Source organism: Balaenoptera musculus, chromosome 12, assembly GCF_009873245.2.
Source record: "Balaenoptera musculus isolate JJ_BM4_2016_0621 chromosome 12, mBalMus1.pri.v3, whole genome shotgun sequence".
NCBI classification, from domain to species: Eukaryota; Metazoa; Chordata; class Mammalia; order Artiodactyla; family Balaenopteridae; genus Balaenoptera; species Balaenoptera musculus.
In genome coordinates, this window is record NC_045796.1 from 16,760,297 (window position 1) to 16,783,155 (window position 22,859).

The 22,859-nt window shown below is 35.6% G+C and overlaps 1 protein-coding gene across 5 annotated transcripts in view; it reads right to left on the reverse strand.

The window, feature by feature from the left end:
• Nucleotides 1-1,392: 1,392 nt before the first annotated feature.
• TAB2 (TGF-beta activated kinase 1 (MAP3K7) binding protein 2) overlaps nt 1,393-22,859 on the reverse strand; it is a 91,801-nt gene continuing 70,334 nt past the window's right edge. For all 5 annotated transcript variants that reach the window (XM_036871413.1, XM_036871411.1, XM_036871409.1 and 2 more), the window contains 4 exons: nt 13,618-13,778; nt 13,309-13,402; nt 11,966-12,046; nt 1,393-3,359 (listed from right to left, as the gene is read on the reverse strand). In XM_036871413.1, coding sequence (XP_036727308.1) covers nt 3,217-3,359; nt 11,966-12,046; nt 13,309-13,402; nt 13,618-13,778 — 479 coding nt within the window. In that variant the 3' untranslated portion in view covers nt 1,393-3,216. The remainder of the gene's footprint in view (nt 3,360-11,965; nt 12,047-13,308; nt 13,403-13,617; nt 13,779-22,859) is intronic.

Genomic DNA, 22,859 nt, shown 5'->3' on the forward strand with positions numbered 1-22,859 from the left:
TATAAGTATTTTGTAATATTATATAGGAAACTATGCTAATACCTGGCACGCAGATATCAAATCTGGAATGGCCTTTGGTGCCATTTAATATTATTTTCTAAGGCAACACAGTCAACTTCAATTACTCACAGACTGACAATTATATCTCATACCATTTACTTAAACTTATCATTGTTCACTATAATTTCCCAACAACATTAAACCGGGATAGAGGAAACTGATGAAATGTCAGTTAACCTTGCTATTTATACACGCTTTGATTAAAATATAAGTTAAAAGTTAATAGCTAATATAGTTTTGAGCTATCATAGATATGAGTTTATGTACAATTTCAATTCTCCAATATAAAGTCAATTAATATTACACTGTAGTTTGGCCCTGCTTGTCATTTAAAAAAATGGAAATTGTAAAAGAAAAATAAATTTTTATATTTTTTCCACAAAAATTCTCAATACAACGTGCATCTTTGTATAACATACTAGTTATATAGTAGATATTGGCCAACATTTTGTTAAAAAATAAAAGTTTTCCTGAGAAGTCCAGTTTACATGAACCGCTAACTGCCCACCTCCCCTTTCAATATAAAGAATGTCAGCACCCAAGGATGATCAGCAATGAGAAACGAAGTCCATCTTTCCATCTGAGGCTCTTAGTACCTGTAATTCTATTTTAGTGCAATATTTCCTGAAGGTAGTCTCCAGACCACCAACATATCCAGACCTCATATTCCCTGGCAAAGAATATTTATGTCCTACTAGGTTTCAAAGACCAGTCAAGGCAAGGCAGAGCTTTCTGTAAGTTATGTCACAACAAGATCAGCAAGGGCTACTCTGCTCTTTTCAAGCTCAGAAAAACTGAGTCATAATTTTTTGAAAACTCAATGTAAAGGTTCTCTTCCAGAGAAGCACCACCATCCTCAGCACTTCCACATAATACGAGAGAGCAAATATTAACGAAATGGCTACTCAGGCTAAATGGCCCAAGAAATCACATTTTCAACAACGGGGGTAAAGTTTAAAAACCCCAAAAGAAATAAAAGAAAAAGCTATAATAAACTCTGAAAAAAGCAATATTCATTTTTCTGCCTTAGCTTAAACATGATTGCTTTCATTCATTAGTTAAAAAGAAGCCTGGGGAAATTGATACAAATAATCCAAGAAATGCAGTGGAATGCCATGATGTCATGAGAAGACTCTAGAGGATGAGTTTTCTCTGGTTTATATTAACTATCAAATGTTCTGCTGGGGCATAAATTATCTCCTGTCCCACAAACTTTAAAAACAAGTCACAAAATCCACATTAGAATATAAGTTTTTTAATTTTTATAAATAACTTATCTGTTACAAAGATAGTTTTTACCCAGCTAAATCACAAAACCATCAACTCAAGATATCCAAATTACGTTTTATTAATAAAACAAGTAAAAACTGATTTATCAATCTTCACATAGAACTGCAGATGAAGCTGAAAAACAAGGCCTATTTTTAAAACAAAATGCATCAAAGGTAAGGGCTTTGAGTTTATTGTCTAATTAACTAGGATTGTCATAGTTCTTCCCATATACAAGATGCAAAGCCTGGAAGTTAAGGCTTTGACATTCATATAGAATCACCTGTAATAATCCTGTTTATTTAAAAATATTCATTTGCAAACATTTACAGTGGGTGACAGTCTACATTACCTCCTATCTTTTGCTACATTTCAGCACTTCCCTTAGCCCCATTCTAAGCACTGATATATAATTCCATAATTGTTTTTTAAAATGCATACTGTTATTTCTTTTTCTTGATTTCATTTAGTTATATACATTCCTGATCATCTGAATATTTATTTTCCTTATAAAAATATATCATCAAAATAAAGAGATGCTTGAGGTTGCTTCAGTGTTCAAGTTTGCTTGTTTTTCTTTTTTCCAGCTCTTCTTCAGTTGTCCTAAATATGACTAGCCTTGTTTTATAAATATACATGATACTGCCACCAAGTCAGGTTTAGAAACGGACTGCCCCAACAGTAAAGCATTTAAACTTCTCTCCGAAAAAAGGGCTGTAGGTACTGCTGCTGTTGCTGGTTTTGAAACTGTACTTTCCCAATAGTAATCTCTTGTGAGAGTTCTGTGGGACACGAGGCAGATAAAGCAAGCTTAACCTTGTTGCTGTCAGTGGGTTAAAAATATCTTTTGTTTTAAGCTTCCCTGTGGAAGATAAAACACTGTGTTGTGTTACCCACTGCTAAAGTCAGTATATAGTGTGACCTATAGACGTTAAGTCTTGTAATATTTTCTGCAATTCACTGTGCAGCATCTGTATGTCTTCACAGAACATCGGCACTCATGAGGGCAAAGTACAGAATAAGTAGAGGAAAGTTATTCTGTGCATAGTTTCATTTCATTAATGCTTTTTTTATTTTAAGGCATTGCTTCTCTCAGGTAAGGCTTAAAAAGGGACATGATCGTGCTTAATCACTAAAAGGAAAAAAGAAAATTAGTTAACAAAAGACTATTACACTATACATATAGAAATACAAGAAAATAATAAGGAAGAAAAGAAATCACTTAAAGCAGACTCGAGAGATCTGTACAGTAGGAAAAGCTTTGGGATATCTCACTCCATGTTTGTACAGACAATGCGTGCTGCTTTTCTTTTCATCTTTAGACCCTAGATGCTGGCTTCACAGAGTGGAGACGTTTTCAGGGAAGACAAAGACAAGGCCAAGAGTACCACAGATTTGTGAAGTTCTTCCCCTATCCATTGGCACTATATGGCAGCAAACAGTTTTTAAATAGTTAAACCTTGTTCCTTTTCTTCATGTTTGTAGTGTTTCACCGAAAGCTTTAAAAAAAAAAAAAAAGCCATTGTTCTATTCCTTCCTCCTGTCAAAATTCAGTAGTGACATGAGGGGAAAAGGTACTGGGAACACCTAGGTATTAATATATTGAGAATTATCCTTAATGGGCTACTGGTAACACTGTACATGGTTAGGCAGTGGGCAACCAAGTCTTTCCAGCAGATTACCTTCATGTGATGAATTTCAACTGCCCATGATATTAGACTGAGGTATTATTAGCTCTGTGGGTTGACATTTAACATTAGCACAACACCATCTTGTCACACCTTCAATTTGACAAAATCCTATGTAGCAGTGAAACTTTTCCCCTGATGACAGACTAGTTTCTTGAACTTCAGATGTGGTTTTAGGGAAGATATAGGGCCTCTTGGCTCAGAAATGCCTTGGCATCTCACACTGTTCACAACGGATTAAGGCTGGATGGTTCAAAAAAGTACAGGCAGTACAATTCCACTGAGCCCCCTCATCATCTTCTGTGTCTTGAGTCTTTGGTGTTTTGATGGTGGACCTTTGATCTGTAAGGAAGCAAAAATCACAAAGTCATAAATTACTGGCAACTTTAAACAGTATTTGTACTGCACAGCATGAAACAGCTTGTTAAACAAGTGAAGCATCTAGCTGAAACTGACACACATGCTTGATCCTCACAACCTGTCTCTATCAGGCTGGCACTTCTCTGCTGGGGAAGAGCAACATGTAAATGACATAACCACCTCAATATCTCCTCAAAGGGGAAAAGAGCATCATTTCCCCCAATTTATAGCAGGAAAAAAGGGAAATCAATTCATATGGTAACTAATAGCCAAGATTACCATAATGTCACCTAAGATGGTGAAAAGGTGTCCCACTACAATGCAATACTGCTAGTGCATTTATGTCTGATTAAAGTTTGAGTTTCATTTCTCACTGAAGTAGTATTTATATTTTTGTTTTCTACCAGGAATGGAAGTTTTTGTTAAATGTTCTCTATCTGAACAACACAAATAAAATATAAAGATGAACTAATTTCTAAAATCTTATTTATTTAACTAAATATCGACAATAGACCTCGGAGGAGTAAATCAGTAGAAAATTTTACCAGACTTTATTTCTCACTTTATTTTAAAATCATATTTATTATGGAACACTAGAAAGACTATTAGATTAAGAGTTGTGAGAATGGAGTTCTACTTCTGGCTCTGCTACTAACTCCTAATTTCTTTGCTCTGTGATCTTAGATAATAAATCATGTATCCTCTACATCTAATCTTTCTTACTTATAAAATAAAGTCACTGCAGCTTTATGAGACCAATGTTCTAGAATGTTTGAATGTACAGAGGTATCTTAAATATAAGGAATAATTATATTCCTCCATGGTTGTGTCTAAGATGAAATTACGTTTATGAAACTACTTTATTGGGGGAGGGAGGTACCATTATAATTTTAGAATAGTATCCCTACAAATTATTGTGGGGACGTTTCAAGTAAAAGGAGCATGCATTGTTGGATCTCTCCAGTCAAGGCTTATAATCTGTAGTTTCCAAACTATGTTAAAACAATGTATATTAATTTGAAAATTCTACCTGCTCCACGGAGTTGGTAACTAAATGATAACTTTTCTGCTATTTTAAAAGACAAACTATTGTATATAGTAGATGAAAATATCAAGTTTCTATAACAAATTTAAAATAATTAAGTAATGTTTGGTACTTTGTACCCCTTTAGCAGCACTTTACTGTCTGGCGTTAAACACTTTATTGCAAAATTCCCACTTTAAGCATTGGTCAGAAGTTTTTGGGCATCACCACAATTTCTGGCACATGCATGAGCAGCATGGAAGTACTATTTATACAGTAATTTTCTTTAAATTGAATAACTTTAAAACAAATATCTATTTAAGGTTTACCTAAGTAAAAATATTTGAAAAATCAAGGGTCTGACAGTACTAATTAGTACCCCCTAAAACACATTAAAATAAATACAGTTAAAAAAAGTTTGACTTTTTACCATCTACAATTATTTCACACTCCATACTTGGGAAACATTTTATAGCATAATTGTTTTAATCTGGGGATAATCCAGTCTACTTACTAGAATTTTGGTCTCACCGAGGTTAGAAAACATTCCTACCTGGCACATTTTCAGTAAAACCTTGTCTTTCCTTTTTGTTTAACTACAAAGGTTTTTTAGGAAGGCTATTCAATCTATATTAACACTTCAATATATTATTAAGTGCCAGAATCTTCTTCATTATTTAAGTAATATCTAAGGTATCAATAGAGGACCTAAATTTTTTTAAAATGGAAAAATCTCCAATGGTTTTCTTACATCTGCACAATCTCTTTTGGTACTTAGAATTATGACTCTTATTTATGAGTGTTATTTGGAAACTAAGTAACCACCAGAATTGAAAAAAGAGGAAGTTAGGTTGCACAGGATGACTTGTGATTGCCACACTTCATTTTAGCTGTTAAAAAACCGTGCATTGTCTGTTGGTGGGAATGTAAATTGATACAGCCACTATGGAGAACAGTATGGAGGTTCCTTAAAAAACTAAAAATAGAACTACCATACGACCCAGCAATCCCACTACTGGGCATATACCCTGAGAAAACCATAATTCAAAAAGAGTCATGGGATGGGGCTCTTTGGTGGGGCTAATGGCAGACTCTGGGAGGGCTCACGTCAAGGAGTACTTCCCAGAACTTCTGCTGCCAGTGTCCTTGTCCCAACAGTGAGCCACAGCCACCCCCGACTCTGCAGGAGACCCTCCAACACTAGCAGATAAAGAAACAGAGGCTAAAGACCCGTTAGCAGGAAAGTCAGCACTGGAACTCAGGACTTTTGACTGCAGAGACCACCCACACACTTCCACGTCTTCTGTCTCTCTCAAGGCCCAGCCCTGTCTTCCGAAGAGAGACCGGGTGCTGACAGGGTCTTGGTGCTCTGGCCGGGTGTCAGGCCTGAGCCTCTGAGGTGGGAGAGCCGAGTTCAGGACACTGGACCACCAGAGGCCTCCCAGCCCCACGTAATATCAAACGGCGAAAGCAAGGAAAAACACGCCAAGACACATATTAATCAAACTGTCAAAAATTAAAAACAAAGAAAAAATATTAAAAGCAGCAGGGAAAAGTAACAATTAACATACAAGGGAATCCCCATAAGGTTAGCAGCTGATCTTTCAGCAGAAACTCTGCAAGCCAGAAGGGAGTGGCAGGACATATTTAAACTGATGAAAGGGGAAAACCTACAACCAAGATTACTCTACCCAGCAAGGATCTCATCCAGATTCGACAGAGAAATTAAAACCTTTAGAGATAAGCAAAAGCTAAGAGAATTCAGCACCACCAAACCAGCTCTACAACAAATGCTAAAGGAACTTCTCTAGGCAGGAAACACAAGAGAAGGAAAAGACTTAAAATAACAAACCCAGAAGAATTAAGAAAATGGTAATAGGAATATACATATTGATAACTACCTTAAATGTAAATGGATTAAATGCTCCAACCAAAAGACATAGACTGGCTGAATGGATACAAAAACAAGACCAGTATATATGCTGTCTACAAGAGACCCACTTCAGACCTAAGGACATATACAGACTGAAAGTGAGGGGATGGAAAAAGATATTCCATGCAAATGGAAATCAAAAGAAAGCTGGAGTAGCAATTCTCATATCAGACAAAATAGACTTTAAAATAAAGACTATTGGGCTTCCCTGGTGGCGCAGTGGTTAGGAATCCGCCTGCCAATGCAGGGAACACGGGTTCATGCCCCGGTCCGGGAAGATCCCACATGCCGCGGAGCGGCTGGGCCCGTGAGCCACAACTACTGAGCCTGCGCGTCTGGAGCCTGTGCTCCACAACGGGAGAGGCCGCGACAGTGAGAGGCCCGCGCACCGCGATGAAGAGTGGCCCCCCTTGCCACAACTAGAGAAAGCCCTCGCACAGAAACGAAGACCCAACACAGCCAAAAATAAATAAATAAATAAATTTATAAAAAAAAAAAAATAAATAAAGACTATTACAAAAGACAAAGAAGGACACTACATAATGATCAAGGGATCAGTCCAAGAAGAAGATATAACAATTGTAAATATTCATGCACCCAACATAGGAGCACCTTAACATAAGGCAAATGCTAACAGCCACAAAAGGGGAAATCGACAGTAACACAATCATAGTCGGGGACTTTAACACCTCACTTCCACCAATGGACAGATCATCCAAAATGAAAATAAATAAGGAAACAAAGCTTTAAATGATACATTAAACAAGATGGACTTAATTGATATTTATAGGACATTCCATCCAAAAACAGCAGATTACACTTTCTTCTCAAGTGCTCATGGAACATTCTCCAGGATAGATCATATCTTGGGTCACAAATCAAGCCTTGGTGAATTTAAGAAAATTGAAATCGTATCAAGTATCTTTTCCGACCACAACACTATGAGACTAGATATCAATTACAGGAAAAAATCTGTAAAAAATACAAACACATGGAGGCTAAACAATACACTACTAAATAACCAAGAGATCACTGAAGAAATCAAAGAAGAAATCAAAAAATACCTAGGAACAAATGACAATGAAGACATGACGACCCAAAACCTATGGGATGCAGCAAAAGCAGTTCTAAGAGGGAAGTTTATTGAAATACAATGCTACCTCAAGAAACAAGAAACATCTCAAATAAACAACCTAACCTTACACCTAAAGCAATTAGAGAAAGAACAAAAAACCCCCAAAGTTAGCAGAAGGAAAGAAATCATAAAGATCAGATCAGAAGTAAATGAAAAATGAATGAAACGATAGCAAAGATCAATAAAACTAAAAGCTGGTTCTTTGAGAAGATAAACAAAATTGATAAACCATTAGCCAGACTCATCAAGAAAAAAAGGGAGAAGACTCAAATCAATAGAATTAGAAATGAAAAAGGAGAAGTAACAACTGACACTGCAGAAACACAAAAGATCATGAGAGATTACTACAAGCAACTCTATGCCAATAAAATGGACAACCTGGAAGAAATGGACAAATTCTTAGAAAAGCGCAACCTTCCAAGACTGAACCAGGAAGAAACAGAAAATATAAACAGACCAATCACAGGCACTGAAATTGAGACTGTGGTTAAAAATCTTCCAACAAAAGCCCAGGACCAGATGGCTTCACAGGCGAATTCAAATCAAACATTTAGAGAAGAGCTAACACCTATCCTTCTCAAACTCTTCCAAAACATAACAGAGGGAGGAACACTCCCAAACTCATTCTATGAGGCCACCATCACCCTGCTACTAAAACCAGACAAAGATGCCACAAAAAAAAGAAAACTACAGGCCAATATAACTGATGAAAATAGACGCAAAAATCCTCAACAAAATACTGGCAAACAGAATCCAAGAGCACATTAAAAGGATCATACACCATGATCAAGCAGGGTTTATCCCAGGAATGGAAGGATTCTTCAATATACACAAATCAATCAATGTGATAAACCATATTAACAAATTAAAGGAGAAAAACCATATGATCATCTCAATAGATGCAGAAAATGCTTTCGACAAAATTCAACACCCATTTATGACAAAAACCCTCCAGAAAGTAGGCAGAGAGGGAACTTACCTCAACATAATAAAGGCCATATATGACAAACCCACAGCCAACATCATTCTCAATGGTGAAAAACTGAAACCATTTCCACTAAGATCAGGAACAAGACAAGGTTGCCCACTCTCACCACTATTATTCAACATAGTTTTGGAAGTTTTAGCCACAGCAATCAGAGAAGAAAAAGAAATAAAGGAATCCAAATCGGAAAAGAAGAAGTAAAATTGTCATTGTTTGCAGATGACATGATACTATACATAGAGAATCCTAAAGATGCTACCAGAAAAATACTAGAGCTAATCAATGAATTTGGTAAAGTAGCAGGATACAAAATTAATACACAGAAATCTCTTACATTTCTGTATACTAATGATGAAAAATCTGAAAGAGAAATTAAGGAAACACTCCCATTTAGCATTGCAACAAAAAGAATAAAATACCTAGGAATAAACCTACCTAAGGAGGCAAAAGACCTGAATGCAGAAATCTAAGACACTGAAGAAAGAAACTAAAGATGATACAAACAGATGGAGAGATACACCATGTTCTTGGACTGGAAGAATCAACATTGTGAAAATGACTCTACTACCCAAAGCAATCTACAGATTCAATGCAATCCCTATCAAACTACATATGGCATTTTTCACAGAAGTAGAACAAAAAATTTCACAATTTGTATGGAAACAAAAAAAACCCCGAACAGCCAAAGCAATCTTGAGAAAGGAAAATGGAGCTGGAGGAATCAGGCTCCCTGACTTCAGACTATACTACAAAGTGACAGTAAACAAGAGAGTACGGTACTGGCACAAAAGCAGAAATATAGATCAATGGAACAGGAAAGAAAGCCCAGAGATAAACCCACGCACCTATGGTCACCTTATCTTTGATAAAGGAGGCAAGGATATACAATGGAGAAAAGAGAGCCTCTTCAATAAGTGGTGCTGGGAAAACTGGACAGCTGCATGTAAAAGAATGAAATCAGAACACTCCCTAACACCATACACAAAAATAAACTCAAAATGAATTAAAGACCTAAATATACGGCCATATAAGGCCAGGCACTATAAAACCCTTAGAGGGAAACACAGGCAGAACGCTCCATGACATAAATCACAGCAAGATCCGTTTTGACCCACCTCCTAGAGAAACGGAAATAAAAACAAAAATAAACAAATGGGACCTATTGAAACTTAAAAGCTTTTGCACAGCAAAGGAAAACATAAACAAGACAAAAATGGGCAGAAGACCTAAATAGACATTTCTCCAAAGAAGATATACAGATTGCCAACAAAGATATGAAAGGATGCTCAACGTCACTAATCATTAGAGAAATGCAAATCAAAACTACAAAGAGGTATCCCCTCACACCGGTCAGAATGACCATCACCAAAAAATCTACAAACAATAAATGCTGGAGAGGGTGTGGAGAAAGGGAAACCCTCTTGCACTGTTGGTGGGAATGTAAATTGATACAGCCAGTATGGAGAACAGTATGGAGGTTCCTCAAAAAACTAAAAATAGAACTACCATACAACCCAACCCAGCAATCCCACTACTGGGCATATACCCTGAGAAAACCGTAATTCAAAAAGAGTCATGTACCACAATGTTCACTGCAGCTCTATTTACAATAGCCAGGACATGGAAGCAACCTAAGTATTCATCGACAGATGAATGGATAAAGAAGATGTGGCACATATATACAATGGAATATTACTCAGCCATAAAAAGAAACGAAATTGAGTTATTTGTAGTGAGGTAGATGGACCTAGAGACTGTCATACAGAATGAAGTTAAGTCAGAAAGAGAAAAACAAATACCGTATGCTAACACATATATATGGAATCTAAAAAAAAAGAAAAATGGTTATGAAGAACCTAGGGGCAGGACAGGAATAAAGACGAGCAGATGTAGAGAATGGACTTGAGGACACGGGGAGGGGGAAGGGTAAGCTGGGACGAAGTGAGAGAGTGGTAGTGTATATATGGACATACATACACTATCAAATGTAAAATAGATAGCTAGTGGGAAGCAGCTGCATAGCACAGGGAGATCAGCAGCTCGGTGCTTTGTGACCACCTAGAGGGGTGGGATAGGGAGGGTGGGAGGGAGACGCAAGAGGGAGGAGATATGGGGATGTATGTATATGTATAGTTGATTCACTTTGTTATACAGCAGAAACTAACACACCATTGTAAAGCAATTATACTCCAATAAAGCTGTTAAAAAGCAAACAAAAAAACCCCCTGCACTGCGAAGCAGAACTGATTTCAAGAACTAAGTAAACCTCTATAAGTGAAACTAGTACCTCCCTATTTTAGCTTTAAGGCAAAAATGACTGATTCTTTATTTCTCCAAAAGTAGCCAGTACACAAGCTTCTATCTTTTGTGCAAAGGTTTTTAAGTACTGGAGTTTCTCTTTTTCTTTTCTTACTTTTTATCACGGGAGAACAGTGAAATAAACCCTCCTGCACTTATCCTGCTTCTACAACTCTCAAGACGAATCTTATTTCATCTATATTCCACCTCCCTCCTAACCTCAACACATAAATACTGGATTATGTCGAAACAAAACAGGATCTTTTTATATGAAAATTTTAGTTTCTGAAAGAGAGTAAAAAGATTGTATTAAGGCACTCATTTAGAGTCTAAAATACCCACTTTGCTTATTTTAAGAAGCTAGGCTATACCACTGTTTTCTTTATTCCTTTATTCAATTAACATCCAAATAGCATCCAATGTCTGAACACTGGCTTCCCCATGTACTATGCCAAATACTCTAATCTCACTTTTGCTCCTTTGTAGTAAGAGTTCATTATGTTCCAGCTAACGATGTTTAAAAACATTTAAATTAAAAAATATGAAGATAAAGCTAGGCCTAATTAAATTATACTTGAACAAAAACGAATGGACAGCACAGGATACTGAATGAGACTACGAAAATTCTTGTAACAAACTAAAAAACTAGTAACATACTTGGTTCTTTCTTATTCCCATTTCTGTATGTTTTTTAATGCCTGGAGTAAAAAAACCCACACAACCGTTCCGACATTTCTTAGTTTGGTGTCTATATAGTCTGTGAATATCAGTGATGTAAAAATGATAGTAGGTAATTATTTTAAAAAACCATTCGTCTGAAATTCAGAGTATTTTGATTACAGAGAACTATGCGTAAACTAAATAGGACAGAATACTCATGAAAAATAAACTTTCCTAAGGTGTCTTCCTTAACGTTTGTCTAAAATTTCAAAGAATGCAAGTTTCTGCACCTGGTGATTTTTTTTTTTTTTGGCCAAGATTTGCTATTTTGGGAGTATATAATGAATCCTAAGGACATGCATATTACTTTTCAAGAGCTAAGTACATTACATTTTTGCACCCTCCCCAATTCCCAGCATGTAAGTGAAAATAAATATTTTCCGAATGAATCCATCCAAGAATGCCAAAGTTTGAAGCACTTCTAGAGTGGAAGGTTTTCCAAAACCTTGCTTTTCAAAATGCAACAGTTCTCACACTTACTGGACACACTAACCTTTGGGTTTTGGTGGCACAGGACCTACAAATCCAATATTGTCATAAAAGTTATGAATAGCGCTGGGATTAAAATGTGGTCCTGAAATACATAAAAAGTAAGTATATCAATGCTTATAGCTCAAAAATATTAAAAAAATTGTTTAAAAAACCAAATATTTTCTTTCTAAAAAATATCACAGTATAAATAGAAGAAATACTTTTTGCACCTCTAATGTCAAATTACATGTCAGGATTTCAAAAACAGCTGAGATAGGTATAATATAGTACCCATAATAGAGGTCTAAGTGGTAAATTGGGGAAGAAGGCAAATTAATGCCAGTAAGACAGACAGTAACAGAATTAGAACTAGACCCCTGTTCTATGTGACAAGATAACTTAAAATTTAACAATTTAAAATACAATTTTAACATGGTCTTAAGCAACTAAATAGCTTGGCTTCAAGTAAGTATAAAAACCTTGTACTAATGTAATACAATGCTTCAGATTTTAAACAAAAGGAACAAGTTCAAGAATTATAGTTTCTAGACTGGCACTAACTTCCTTTTTCTCTCCAAAGTTAAATTATGGCATTTTCAATGAATGTTTCAAGATAAACAGCTTACTTACTAAAATAAAACAAATCATCTTTCAGTTTAATGGATTTTGGCACATACTAAGAAGTATGATTAAGGGCTTATTTTTTGGCTTCTTCCCTTTCCTGTCTTTTCCGTTTTATACATTTCTATTATTTCTAAACTTTAGAATTAGGTTTAAGTTATAAATATTCCTTTTAGTTGTCTATGGAACTGAATTGTAAACATTTTTTTGTTCTACAATAAGCAGTTATTGCTTGTCAATAATAGCTCAAGTATAATAAACTATCATTGTCCTAAAAATATATAAGCCGTATTTTTATTTTCTTCTCTATTTTAGCAATTAAGAAAGTACCATTAGGGTGGCGGTGCCTTTTAAATTATGTTCTTAAAAGCATAATTCTTGAAAGGGAAAAAGGAAAAAGGTATATGAGGTTCGTACATTTTAATCTTAATAAATATTGTAACAGATTATACTAATACATAACAGCAATACTTTTGACAATACAGCCAGACACACTAATCACTGTCTTCCCTTAACACATGACTAAAGGGGATTTGAAGGCTATACAATGTATCAAATTACTCCGCAACCAAATACATAACTTTGGGGGGGAGTGGAGAGTGAGCAAAAACAAAAATCCAAGTAGCACTATATGGCTCCAAAGTCAAATCGGAAACAGTAAGATTACAATTGATAAGTTTGTTTTTAGCCGTGGGAAAAGAGTTGGTAAAAATGAATTTCAGCTGAGTATGCATTGAACTTTACCTCGGGCTTGAAAAAGATCAATTTCTTTGGTTAAGCAGTCAATGTCAATCTGGAGTTGTCTATTACAACTTCTCAACTGCTGCATTTCTTCGAGCTGAAAAATAATTCCATGTGAGAAGGATCTACATTGAACTCTTGTGTTATTAGCTAAGAAAGAGTGAAGTTTTGCAGGGGGAGGTAAGGACAGAGAAAGAAGTATGAATTAAGAGCATTTCTAGAAAACAAGATCAAGCTTTTATACTTAGGACAGATTGCCTATTCTCATGTTCAAGCATAGCAGTCACAACAGTTAGAGAAAGAAAGACTTACTGAAGGTATTTGGGATATGGAATTTGATCTTTTCAGACGCCTTCGAGTTAGATTATTTTCCATTTCATTGACCTCAGATTTTAGTTTATCCAGCTTTTTCTTTTGAATCTCAAGTTCTCTTTGAAGTCGTTCCATTCTGGCCTTCTGATGTACCAAAAGAGCTGCAATACATATTAGTAAATATGAGGACCCACCCAGTTTAGTCAATTAACCTTTAAACAGCCTTGGGAAAACAAAACAAATGACTACTTCTGTGACAAACAAGAGGCTGCCAAGAATCCCAAAGATAACAATAACACAAAATATTGTGAGTTAAACATTTAAAATTTCAAAATTTTTTACTTGAAAATTATTTTAATTATTTAAGCATACAAATGTCACTCATTTTTTTGGGGGGGGGAGGTTTTAATATGGCCAATGACAGCATTTTTGCCTATAACCGCTCAAAAGGTCTAGTAGAGTCAATTAACCTACTTACTATTTAGTTCAAATTTGACCCCTTGAAAGGATAAGCCCCTCTACTCCAAAAAGTCTGACATGTTTGGACTATACATAAGGTATCCTAATATAGACATGTTATAGATATTTTAGAAGGGAACATGAGTTAGGTTAAATCCATTTTGATGTATACAACAAATAAAACTGATTTCAATTCGCATGAATGTTAACATTAAATTCCTCAAACTGCAAATTAAAAACCATACCATTCAGATAAATCAAACACATTTTCTTATACTGCAATTACATTTTGTGAAAATATTTTCCTAAGATTTCCTAAGGAAAGAAAATAAGCAATCAATCTTGTCGCATGAATGATGAATTGCTTGGGAAACCTTATTAAACCATAAAAATTGGTGTATGTTCTTGCCATCTCTGGACAATGTGAGCTTCACTTCTTAGGACACTGGACTGGTAGTGAAGATACCTGAATAGACTTCTATTAAAAGGCAGCTTGGGATGATTCTACCATGAGAAAACAGGCAGATTTGGGAAAATACAATAAATAACCTCTAAAAATGAAAAATAGTAATAAAATGAAAAAGTCAAGTTGATTAAACAGATTAGATTAATGCTAAACAGTCATCATCAATCAAACTCAAATTTCCATGAATCTAAACAATAAGGAAAAGGCTATATACATTCAGGCCGTTCAATCCGGTAGTGTATTCTAGAATCAGAATTAGGGTGTGAGGTGCGGGAGGCTAGTTAGGCTCAAGTACTTAAAAATTACCTTTAAACAATAGATAATTTTTCCCAACAAAAATCTGACACTAATATAATCCACAGGTATTTCCTCTGTAATTCTCCTTTCTTACTTATTGGAAGAAAAGAATATTAGGGCATTATGCTTCAAGTTTTAAAAACCATGACTGATTCTTGGTACCCTCTCTCCCATTTTCATATATATTCTAAGAACACAGGGCAGTGTTTTTCGAGGTACACATGTTCCTGGTAGAAAACTCACTGTGTCTTTGTACATCCATACCTACCCCAAGCTTGTTTTGTCAGGCTTTTATTAATTTGGTTTATTTTATTTGAATTGCAGACTTTTATCCCTCTATTTCCAAAATATAAGAATTCTGCATTAGGGTTTATTTTATTCTCTTAAAAGAAGATGAGGAGTGGGCTGTTAATTTTTGAGTAGGATAATAAGAGGAGAAAGATGGAGGCACGAAGTGGGAATGAAGGGCAAGGCAAAGGAGAACTAGGAGTACATAATACACTTTCCTTTATTTCTAAACCCTGACCACCTACCAACATGTCTCAAGTGGCATTAGACATTTGTTCAAATTACTGATTACTTAAAAGCAGTATTTCTTAAAATTAATGGAGATTTTCTCCCTAAAAGTTTTTTCCTAAATATGTAAAAAAAAAAAAAAAAACTTAAAAAAAATACATTTATTTATTTATTTATTTAATTTTTGGCTGCGCTGGGTCTTCGTTGCTGCGCACAGGCTTTCTCTAGTTGCGGCGAGCAGGGGCTACTCTTCTAAAACACATTTACTTAGTGGTTCTAATGATATGTGATAATTTATATTTGTGCTGAATTAGAAAATAAGATATACATTTGTTATATTATTTAATATTATATATGGAGAGGGGATAAGAACAGATTTTCTAAGAAATTGAAACCCAACCTATATCACACTCTGAGTGGTCAAAATTCATACCACGAGGGCAGGGAGAGAACCTCAAAGTAAGGAGTTACAACAATTAAATACGAAGAATCAATTATATTAGAGAGGACTTCCATTTAAAGATGATTGAGCATTGTATTTACATAATCTTCTGCCTCCTGAAACCCCATGAAAATGACAGAGGAATAAAACTGATAGAATCCAACAATGATAAAAAATAGGAAGAAGGCAAGAAATGGACGAGAGATTTCAACAGGTTTCTGGAGAATGAAAGTAGATGAAGTGGCATAGATTTATGAAGGAGAAAGCTACAGTCTCATACACAAGTACTATACTGCAAAGAGGCAGCTAACCTGCCTGCGGAAACCTAAAGAGGCTCCAGACTTTGGAGAATGAAGGTAACAACAGAAGGCAGAAGTGAGGAGTGGGCCAGAAAAGGGGGTTAATTGGATGTCTCTTTATGGAACAGCTGATCTCGCCCCATCCTGTGGAAGGGCAGGTAGCTGTATGCTTATTCTTAAGGCTCCTTCAAACACACATTTCTCAAGCTGGTTCCCATACACAAAGAATGCTAGGTGGTGATAGTGGAGTGTTCTCTTGCAGCAGAAGGCTCTTCACTTATTCCTCACAAAGCAAAGTCTGCCAAGTGACAAGTCTCACTTTCTTACACAGGGCTTTTAGCCCTCATAGTCCTTCATTCTTAAATATGAAGCAACAGCCAAGGATCACCACACATTTGAGGAACATCTGACATGTGAAAGACCTAGATAAACAAAGAGAAAGACTAAACCCAGACTAAGTGAATATAATTGAGTAGGGAGATGAGAGAACCCAACTTCTAATGAACATCATTAAGAGAGTTCAGACAAGAGCATCCATAAAACAGCAATCTGCTATGAAAAAGGAATTGGAGAACTAGCTCTTAGAAATTAAAAACATTACTGCTGAAATGAACATTTCATACATGGACTGAAAGAAAATTTAAGGAAATCTCAACTACAAAACAGAAGGACAAGGAGGTGGGATATACTGAGAATATGACAATGAGAAATAAATAGAAAATTGGTCCAGGTCGTTAAATAGCTGATTAAAATAAGTTCTGGAAAGAGGCAATAAGAAACTGGAAATCAGGAGATTTCCTGGTCTGAAGGGGGACGCTAGCCTTCAAACTGAAGGGGTCCAATGAATGTAGAAAAATGGACGATTAAAAAAAAAAAGAAGACCTATACCTAGGTACATTACTGTAGTCTATATAGAGTAGTTATACATAGAATATATGTGTGTGTGTATATATATATACACACACAAGTATGTATACCTTGATAAAATTAAAATAATATCCAATTATATACAAGTAGTTAAACCATAATAAGGCACAGGTAAAGACTATGCTGCAGCTTCATTTGTAATATTTGCATTGTAATAATATTTTAATTATTCAGCCAAACCACATTAATTTTCCCTATTCTGGAATCCTAAATTATTTAAATAGTAATGGAGCTGAAACTGCTTTTTGTACTAGTTCAAAGGGCATTAAGTAAATTACTACCATGAGTGAAGTGTGAAGGAAGGAAACAAAGGGAATAAACTATGTCAAGAGCTTACATATTATTACTTTGTATTTATAAATCATTTCACACTAAAGGGGAATCTTTTTTTGTTAGATGAGTTCATTTCATTTTTCACTTGGAAAAATTCAGCATTTTAGATTTTTCATGATAAAGTACATTTCTCAATTAAACTGTAATCTCCTTGAGGGTAAACATTTTTGTATCATCTTGTATCTACTTTTAACCGTGAAAATTGTAGGTACTTGATAAATACCTATTAAATGTAAAATAACAACAATAATTTGACTTTTAATGGATAGTAAAATGAAATAGAAATGTCCAGGAAATACTGATAAAACAAAAATTGGACATTTATTTTAAAGTCTCCTTGAATGTGTACTTCTAATATTTTTTACTTAGCAAAATTTTAATAATTTTAAAATATGGCAAGACTTTTAGGTTGCTGACACTGCAGAAAGATGGCTCTTTTATATGCTAGTTCTACTAAGGAAATAAGGGTTATATTTAACTTTTCAATCATACAACGATTTCTTTAGTTTTCCAAACTTAACTATCTACCTTGTCCTTTTAAATAGACAAAAAGGGCTTCCCTGGTGGCGCAGTGGTTGAGAGTCTGCCTGCTAATGCAGGGGACACGGGTTCAAGCCCTGGTCTGGGAAGATCCCACATGTCGCGGAGCAACTGGGCCCGTGAACCACAATTACTGAGCCTGCGTGTCTGGAGCCTGTGCTCCGCAACGAGAGGCGGCGATAGTGAGAGGCCCGCGCACCGCGATGAAGAGTGGCCCCCGCTTGCCGCAACTAGAGAAAGCCCTCGCACAGAAACGAAGACCCAACACAGCCATAAATAAATAAAAATAAATAAATTAAATAGACAAAAAAGGAGGAGGAATAACAGGCAGAGAAAAAATACTCAGTACGTTTCAAATCTTCTTTCAGTCAAAATTAAATTTTAATGGATAAAGGTAATTTAGGCATGCAACGCCCCCTGGTGGTTGTTAAAATAACTGACAATTAGTTACTTAAAATACATACTAAGGCTCTTAAAACCGCTTCTATAGGCATACTAGATATTTCACACAGCCATCTCCGAAAACGTAGGCTTTACCGAACTTTCGTCAGCTTCCAATAAACAATGGAGACAATTAGTTACTCAACTTTATTTGTAAATAGAAAAACTCACCTGAAGTTTCAGACAGTGTTAGCTTTACTAATTTTAGGCATTCTATAAGTGTAAATGACATCTAATTTCTCCAGAAGTTAAAAAAAAATAAGAGAATTGAATGGGCGTATTAAAAAAAAGATGCCTTTGCCATTGGAAAATGTACCAGGCATTTATGGATACAAAGATTTTAGGCTTATTTTTTAAAAAAAGAGAGAGAGTGAAGGAGATAAACTTTATCACTGGAAACATAAGACACTTATTTCTAGTGTCTTTAAAATTTTTGTCTGTCAGGGCAATTTTAAATGCCTAAGTGTGGTACCATGTGGCCTAAGTCATTGTATCTAAAAAGGCACAATGTCACCTTCTAAAATAAATCAAGATTTTTCTGGACTGTAAGTGCTGACAGCAGGGATATTTAGATGTTTTATATTCCACCGTATAATTACAATCACTTATTTGGTGACTCAGTCACAAGATTCAGAGATGGCAATTACTCTTTAAAATAAAGCATGCTGATGTTTTAATCTATTTTGCCACTTTTAAGGACAGCTTGAAATCAGATCTTGCAACAGTGTTGCAACTGGGCCTGTAATCTGGGCAACACATTTTACAACAAAACCATGAATATAATGCTTAACCTCTGTAATTATTTTTAAGAAATTTAAATTATTTATATATTAGTATTAATAATAGATGAGTATGGGACCCCTGCTAGACAACTTTGTTGTCATTTATTTGCATATAATTAAGATGCTGCATGTACTCTTATAGCATTATGATATAGATACTGTCTAAAAGCTTTGTTTTAGAGAAAAAGAAAACTGGGGCCTACAGACACCTCAAGAGCCTCAAAGAAATACAACTGGATGAATCATAATAGGAACTGTGAATGTTTATAGCTTAGAAAGGTTTATACTTTTAAAGGGGATATGGTGGTTATTTTCAAGTTTTTGAAGGGATGCCATATGAAAGAGAAATAAGGCCAGTTCAATATGATTTCAAGGAGTATCACTGTAACTAAGGAGAAGATACACACAAGATTTCTGTTCTTTTCTCAAAATCTTGGAATGCAGAAGGGCTTTCTAAACATAAACAGAAGCCAGAGGAAAAAAAGATTAAAAAGTTTTAATGTATAAAAATAAAAAAATTTATAAAACAACAAAAAAATTTATTGACCAAGTTAAAAGTAACAACATATTAGAAAAAACAGACTAGGCACAAAACAAGCAAGTTCACAAAATAAGAAATAAAAATGGTTTAACAATTAATACATGAAAAGATGTTCAACCTCACTCATATTCGAAGATGCAAATTTAAAAACACCAAAACAATATATTTTTACCTATCAGACAGACAAAGATGTATTTTTTTCAATCACCTACATAGTGATGGGTGGGAGAAAGAAAGAGGAAAAGGACGTTCTTATAAATATTACTAAAAATGTTCCCCATTTATAAATATGGGAGTATAAACTGGTAGAATCTCTTTAGAGAGAGTCTCAAAATTAAAATTGGCAGCATGTACTGAGGCAGTCATCAGTGTCCTTCACCAAATATTTCTGCCTCTCTGCTTTCCAGGTATGTGGTAGAACTGCGCCTCTCCATTCTCTCTGAATTAGGGGTGGCTACGTGGACTTGTTCTTTCTAAAGAGTAACCAGTGTCGGAGCAGAACTTAAGGAGTCAGAGCTGATTTGCTGTATGTCCTTTGACCTGTCTGAACAATCACGGAAGCACGGAGATGGAGCTTCCCTTAACCTGGGTACCTAAGTGAGGATGATGTAGAAGAGCCCACCAGCTAATCTATTTGGCAAGTGAACTAGAAATAAACCTTTGTTGTTTAAAGACACAGTTTCTTACAGCAGCATAACCAAGCCTAAATGATACATCTATCAAGATTAAAAATACACATATCCTTTGACACAGCAGTTTTCCACTCCTGGGAATCTCTTCTGCCAACATACTTGGGTGTGGGCAAAATTTGTATGCACAAAATTTTTACTGCAGCAGTTTGTAAAAACAAGACCCTAAGATCTGTCAAAAAAAGGACTGATTAGAGATTATGGTACAAAATACTATGCAGTCTTTTTTTTTTTTTTTTTTTTTAATTAATTAATTTATTTATTTTTGGCTGTGTTGGGTCTTCACTTCTGTGTGAGGGCTTTCTCTAGTTGCAGCAAGCGGGGACCACTCTTCATCGCGGTGCGCGGGCCTCTCACTATCGTGGCCTCCCCTGTTGCGGAGCATAGGCTCCAGACGCGCAGGCTCAGTAGTTGTGGCTCACGGGCTTAGTTGCTCCGCGGCATGTGGGATCTTCCCAGACCAGGGCTCGAACCCGTGTCCCCTGCATTGGCAGGCAGATTCTCAACCACTGCGCCACCAGGGAAGCCCTGCAGTCATTTTTAAAATAAGCAGATCTGCAATGCCTGACATGGAATACTCTCAAAGAGATAAAAACAAAAACACTGATAAAGACAGAGGGTAAAATACTATGTTTCATTTGTATAAAAAAAGGTATAAATATATATATGCTTCATATACAATTTCAATTTCTAGAAGAAGACAAAATGAACTGTTTGTGACCAGCTACTGGTTGTCTCCGGGGAGGGGAACTTTCCATCATAAACCCTTTTTGGTCTGCTTGCATTTTTTTAAAAAATCAAGTATATTTAGAAAAATATTTTGGTGTTATCCCTATAGAATCCTAGCTGACTTCTTTGTAGAAGGTGACAAGCTGATTCTAAATTATATATGGAATAGCAGGAGACCTCAAAGAGCCAATCTAAAAAAAGAACAAAGTAGAACTTGCCTGCCCCAATTTCAAAACTTACTACAAAGTAACAATAATCAGTGTAGTAATGGCATAAGGATAGACATACAGATAATAAAAAAAAAAACTGAAAGTCCAGAAATAAACCCATGTGTTTACGGTCAACTCATTTTCTACAAAGGTCCCAAGACCATTCAATGGGAAAAGAAGAGTCTTTTCAACAAATGGTGCTGGACTGCTATATTTAAAATAGAGAACCAACAAGGACCTACTGTATAGCACAGGGAACTCTGTTCAATATTCTGTAACAACCTAAACGGGAAAAGAATTTGAAAAATAGTAGATACAAGTATACGTATAGCTGAGTCACTTTGCCACGCACCTGAAACTAACACAACATTGTTAATCAACTCTACTCCAGCATAAAAAAGAAAAAAAAAAAAGGCCACCTATGGTACAGGAGAGAACTTTGCAGCAACAACACAACAACAGCCCAAATGGTGATGGGACATCTGGACTGCCACATGCACAAGAATGAAACTGGACGCTTATCTCATACCATTACATAGAAATTAACTCAAAATAGATGAAAGACCAAAATTTAAGCTCTAAAACAATAAAATTCTCAGGAGAAAACACGGGTAAATCCTGATGACCCTGGATTTGGCAAATGATTCTTAGATATGACAGCAAAAATATAAATAATGAAAGGAAAAACATAACTTGGACTTCAGCAAAATTAAAAACTTGTGCTTCAAGGACACTATCAAAGTGACAGGATAACTTACAGAATGGGAGAAAATAGCTGCAAATCATATAAGGGACTTATATCTAGAATATACAGAGAACTCATACAACTCAGTAATAAAAACAAATAACCCAATTAAAGAATAGGCAAAGGAAATAAACAGGCATTTCTCCAAAGAAAATATACAAATGGCCAGTAAGTACATGAAATGATCCTCGACATCATTAGCCATCAGAGAAATGTAAATCAAAACCACAATGAGATACCACTTTACAGCCACTAGGATGGCAAGAATCAAAGAAAAAAGCAACTGTGGTGAAGGATGTGGAGAAATCAAAACCCTCGCACATTGTTGGTGGGAATGCAAAATGGTGCAGCCACTGTGGAAAACAGTTCATTCCTCAAATGGCTAAACACAGAGCTACCACAGGACCCAACAATTCTACTGTTACGTGTATACCTACACATATGTGTATACATATGTCCACACAAAAACTTGTACACAGATGTTCACAGCAGCATTATTTACAATAGGCAAAAGCTGGAAACAACCTAAATGTCCATTAACTGATGAATGAATAAACAAAATGTAGTATATCTATACAATGGCATAATGGGCCATAAAAAGGAATGAAGTCCTAACACATGTTACAAGGTGGATGAGCTTTTAAAACATTATGCTAAGTGAAAAAAGCTAGTCACAAAAGACTGCATATTATGTAGTTCCTCTTATACGAAGTGTCCAGAATATGTAAGTCTACAGCGACAGAAGGTAGATTAGTGACTACTTAGGGCTGAGGGTGGAGGTGATGGGATAGGAGGTGACAGATAAAGGGTATGGAGCTTCTTTTTGA